Source organism: Aegilops tauschii, chromosome 4, assembly GCF_002575655.3.
Source record: "Aegilops tauschii subsp. strangulata cultivar AL8/78 chromosome 4, Aet v6.0, whole genome shotgun sequence".
In the NCBI taxonomy this organism is placed as follows: Eukaryota; Viridiplantae; Streptophyta; class Magnoliopsida; order Poales; family Poaceae; genus Aegilops; species Aegilops tauschii.
Window position 1 is genome coordinate 148,029,434 of NC_053038.3, and position 5,365 is coordinate 148,034,798.

The 5,365-nt window shown below is 49.9% G+C and overlaps 1 protein-coding gene across 1 annotated transcript; it reads right to left on the reverse strand.

Annotated features, from left to right (window-relative positions):
* Positions 1-364: 364 nt before the first annotated feature.
* LOC141021714 (uncharacterized) lies at positions 365-4,068 on the reverse strand. The gene is made up of 3 exons (XM_073497571.1): positions 3,970-4,068; positions 580-818; positions 365-536 (listed from the first exon to the last, which is right to left on the reverse strand). Exons 1-3 carry the CDS (start codon positions 4,066-4,068, stop codon positions 365-367), a joined length of 510 nt encoding a protein of 169 aa, XP_073353672.1.
* Between the last annotated feature and the right edge of the window lie 1,297 nt (positions 4,069-5,365).

Here is a 5,365-nt window from a genome sequence, read left to right on the forward strand (position 1 = left end):
TCTAACATAATCAAAGTTCATCATTACAAGCGATTCTGCATGGCAAGCAAACTAAGTTCAGCAAATGCAAATGATCACAAGCAAACTAACAATACATAAGCAAACAACATAAAGCAAATTTGATGATAATTCTAAAACGACGCTGACATTGTTGGCTCTTTGGCTGACACCATCTTCTTCTTCACCAGGTAGCGTCTCCCCATCCCCAGCTGCTCCTGGCGCGCTTCTTGGGGGGCTCCTCCTTCTCCAGCTTTGCACAGCGAAGCCCGTCCTGGGTGAGGGTGATGTGGTTCCATATCTCGTACACTGCGTAGGCGTCCTTTGCCGCATAATCGATGTGCCTCATGGACATAGGCAAGGTGGCCTAGTGCTTGTGTTCGTCGTCGGTGATCTTCTTCTTCACGTTGTTGTAGTAGTCGTCGATGAGCATGCCGGAGACGTCTCCAAGGGAGTCCAACTCCTTGGTTGCCTTGGGCACCCTCCACTCCTTCTGGATGTCGACGAAGTTGGCGACCTCCAGATTGACGCGCTCTAGCCTGGTTTTGTCGCCGTCGATGGAGAAGCCTGCAAAAGGTGTACCTGGGGTCGGCGAGGAAGTTGTCGAAGATGGTGCACCTTTCAGCGGCGCTCAGTTGGAAGAGCAGCACTGGGTGTTTCTTGCCGATGGAGAGTTTGCAGAGGGCGGGTTTATGCGTCGCTTCAGGCTCGTTGTTGTACTCGAGATCAATGCCGACGATCTTGTGGCGCTGGATACTGAGGTAATGCTCGTACTGCGCGAGGGTGATTGTGACAACCTGGTGTTTGCCCTTTCTTATTTGCTTGAAATTTCATTTGAAAGTTTTTGAAACTTGGAGTTTCTGAATCTTTTCATTTGGACTTAAACACTTGGGCATCCTTGGCTTTCACCCAAGTGTTCACTTCTCTCCCAAACCATCACTTCACTTCTGATCCACCACAAAATAACCTTTGGAATATTTTTCTTAAATGAAAAATATTCATTTTCTCTCAAAAACCCTAAGCTATATCTGTTTGCATCAAGGAAACCCTAATTTTTATGGCTTAGAAAATTCTAAGATAATTCACAAATATTCTAGGGACCCTAGGGCACCTCCCCGAGCAAAAATATTTCATCACTTTTTGGAATATTTTTGCTACAGAAAATCTTTTCTGTTCTGGACAGAAATGGTGGTTTCTACAGCAACTACCATTTTACTTGCTCCATTTGACCTGAACTTTCTTGTGCATCTTTACCTTAGTAACTTATAACTAGCCTCCCAGCCAGTTGACCACAGTAACATCACAAAGTTACTGACGAGAAACTTACCTGGCTTGTAAAATCTTCTCTACTGCACCTGGATCCAAACCAAATTAAGGGTGGTTGATAATGATATCTTTTGGTCAAGCATATGAAAGATTTATCGGAGTTACTTTCTTGCGTAGGAAATTAATAAAACTTGTTGCAAAATATTTTGGTTAAGTTGTGAGTCATTTTTGAGCAAGTAGAGTAATATGAGTTGTTGACGTTTATGCTTGGTGTGCATATGGATGATGTCGGTCATTTTTATCAATATGTGATGCATGTGTTTTTTTGCATTTCATGGCATGCTATGACACCTGTCATTTTTTTGGTTTAAAGATTAATCCTGAATATAACTCAACTTGAATATACCGTTGACTGGGTCATGGTGCCGCTGAATAGAGTTTCTTTCCAGTGCAACCACATTTGCCTTGTGGGAAGGCCTTGATTCGGTCCATTGACACGGCCTCTGGTCGGTGCCTCCATCTAGGGAAGATTATGTCGTGTTTGCCCTGGCCCGGTAAGCACACATAATCTTGTGTGCTCGTTGATGAGATTATGGTACCGAGTCCCCGAGTGGGAGTGTTTTGACCACGACGGTGGTCGGGGTGTCTTTGGTAGACACGGGGCCACCCAGGACCAGCCTGTCGGGTGGTTGGTGCGACATATGCCAAGGGATGGCTTATCATTGTGGGAGCCAATAAAACGTCGCCGGTGCCCGGAAACGGGATGAGGCGAAGACATGCACGCCGGCGAATCTTACCCAGGTTCGGGGCTCTCCGAGGAGATAACACCCCTAGTCCTGCTCTCCGGGGTCTCCGCATGATCACTAGATCGATAAAGGGTAGCTACAATCGCTCCTAGAGCTGTTGAGGTCAAGGGAGAAGAAGAGCAAGGCTAGCTCCTACTTCTCTCTATCTATGGTGTGTGTGCTATGACTGGGTGCGAACCTAGAAGCGAACCCTTTGCATGGGTGCTCCGGGGGTACAATGGTAATCCGACTGGGATCTGGTCCCAGCCGTCAGTGCCTACGCTCGCCGGCTTCTCCGCCGGCTGCTGGGTCCCGCCGGCTGGTGGGTCCTGCCGGCTGCCGACTAATTGGTCGACAGGCCGGCCCCACCGCCTAGGGTCTTGTCGGCGGCTGCTTACTGTAGCCGCGCCTCTGATGATGAGGGCTTTGTCGAGGTGAGCGTGGCTACAGTGGGCCGCCTCGGGGGCTATCACTGTAGCCTCACCTCGTCTTGTCTCCTTAATGGGGCTCCTGCTTCGAGGAAGGGAGTAGCCGGCTTCTGGAGGCCGGCTATACTCTTGGCCGACTTAGGAAAAGCCGGGCCGCCTTCACGCCTCTCTCTGGCTGAAGGGGCCCGCAGTCCTTGGGCCGTACAGGAGTGGGTCATGGATGACGTCGAGGTTAGCGTGGCTACAGTGCCGAGTCGCACAGGAGACGTCCATCCCGTACGGCCTCCTGTAGCCATGCCCGCCTCGGGCTTCGGGGGTCGTGGGCCGCACTGTGGCCACACCCCGTCACGTCGCCGTTATGTAGGAGTGGTTGTGGTCTTGGCCGGCTCCTAGGAGTAGGCGTCCTTCTTTGCCGGCTTCTTGGAATCGGCCACCCCGTAGTCGCCCTAGGGAGGATTCGGTGAGGCTGGGTCGCCTTCCGGGAGTCGGCTTTAGTGGTAGCCGGCCAGGGAAGACGGCCCAAATGCTTGGAGTGCTTGAAGGCCCAAAGGCCTGATAAATTTGCCGAAGAGCCAGGGGTAGTTGGTTAGGCTACCCGTGGCCAATTACTCCGACACAGCCCATTGGGGATTTGGGTCAGAGTGGCCGGGAGAGTGTTGTGGCAATGGAGGGGTTTTGTCGGAATGTCGTTGGTCCACCCGAATGGGAATGCGAGGCCATGGGTTCCGTGGTGTGGGTACAGTGTGCTACCTCTGCAGAGTTTATAATCTATCGATAGCCGAGTCCACGATCACGGACACCTCGTACTAGGTCCCACCATGAGTCAACGTTTAATAAAAATTGCACACTAAGCTATGAACTTTGCATTGTCAATGGATGGTAGAAAGGCCATCGAGGTATTTGGGACCAAATGATGGTTGTGGTTGTGATCGCCGTAAGGACCACGAGTTGTTGTTGAGAAAAACCACTATGGTGGTGTGTTTGTGGTCCAGAGATGATCACAGTTGGTAAGGTGTCCTGAGGGAAGTTCGGGCTTGATCACAGCATGTTGACATATAATGTTGCATTATTAATAATTGGTTAAATATCATGATATTGTTTGTCATTATGATTATGCTTGTTGTGAGCTTGCAAGTACATTCAATGTACTGACCTGGCATGTCATGCCAGATTTCAGGAAAGTCTCGTTGGAAAGGAGCGCTGTTCGAGTCTAGATCGTGTTCACATCAGTGTCCCTGTGATATGGAGCTTCCGCTACGACTTTATTCCATTGCCTGTTCGAGTCGAGGCCCCTTTATGTTCACTAAATAATGTACATATTGTTCCGCCGCACCGAGTGTGCCGCTTGGCCTCGACCACTGTTGTAATATGAACTCTGTTCCGCTAGCATCAATAAAGTGGTTGTTTTCTGTACCAATATGTTGTGTGTTGCCAGAAGACATGATCTCTGGGCTGGCAATGCAGGGTAAACCGGTCGCTCTGAGCCGGGGTGCCATAGTGATCGCCATCTGCTTCTTGTCGTTGGTGTGGATGACGTGCAACTTGGTGTTGCCGTGGGCCTCCACGCCCTGGTACTCGTCGGCGAACGCCATGGCGGTAGTAGGGCTTGGTGTTTTGCGTGGAGATGGATGTGATGGAGCGATTTGGTGGCAGCGCAATGGATACTTGTGTTGTTGTGGATGAGAAGCCCATTGGTAGGGGTCTGAATTTAAGGGGAGGACGCGGGGTGGGATGGCCGCATTGGATGAACTGCATGATGTGCTGACGATGCGGTTGTGCAGATCGTGGTTTGGTGTTGCGTTTGTGATCGTGGGCTTTTGGCGATGGAACCGCTTCGATTGGGTGGTTCTATGCGAACGTGTTTTTTTAACGTGGTTTTTTTATCAGTAAATTTTTTTAACCACCACTTTCTATGTTAATGGGCATTTGTCACGTTTATATGTATCCTGCATGATAATGAAACTGCATTGTTTAGAGTTCCGCACTGCATCGTCTACAGTAAAGAACTACATTCTGTGTACAGGTGCGTACTTCACAGTATTTTGCGTGTCCTTGCTGCAGCCCCTGAATAAAGTACAATGTATTCCGCAATTTTACAAGTTTTTCGTTGTGTTCTATACCGTGTATTTATTCATGTAGGTAATCCGGAACTGGATTGCTAAACCGTACTGCTTCGTGTAATGAAATGCACTGCATTTTTCTATTGCTACGTACTGCATCTGTTTTTGTGCCTGTAGTTACTGCAGTCCCTGGTACGGGAGGGGTAGGGGGGTTGCCCCCCCCCCCATTTTTTGTGTGGCACTTATTTGAAGGTAGACTTTTTCTTTTCGGATGCGTTTTCTTAATATGCGTGTTGTTTTTTATTTTAACTTTTCTTTACGAACTGCGTTTATTTTATTTTATTTTACCGATTGAACTTCATTGTTCTTCACAGAGAATAGCATCATGTGTGTTTTGATGTGGTCTTTTTTATTTTAGCCGGGCCGTTTTTGGGCCGGCCCATTTTATGTTTCCCTTTGCCACAGGCAGGCCTCCTACGTGTCCGTTCCAGGCGATCCCACCGCTCCGCTGACAGGGAGAGAGACCGAGAACAATCCCCTGTCCTCTCTTGTAGTTCCTCCGTCGAGCAAAACCACCGTCGCCCGCAGCAACCGCCGTCGCCCGAGGAACCGCCGCCCTCAAGAGGTTCTTATTCCTGCATTCCGCGTCGTCGTCCGCTCCGTGAGCCCTTGCCGCTGCGCTCCCGGAGCCCTTTCCTGTCTGTTCCCGTCGCCGCACCCTCCCCCTCCCCCCCGTCGCCGCCGCCTCCATCGCCGCATGTTTTTTGTGGTACGTTCCGCTTGTGCTCGGTGTTGATCGTCCCCTCGTCTTGTTTAGTTAGTCTCGTAG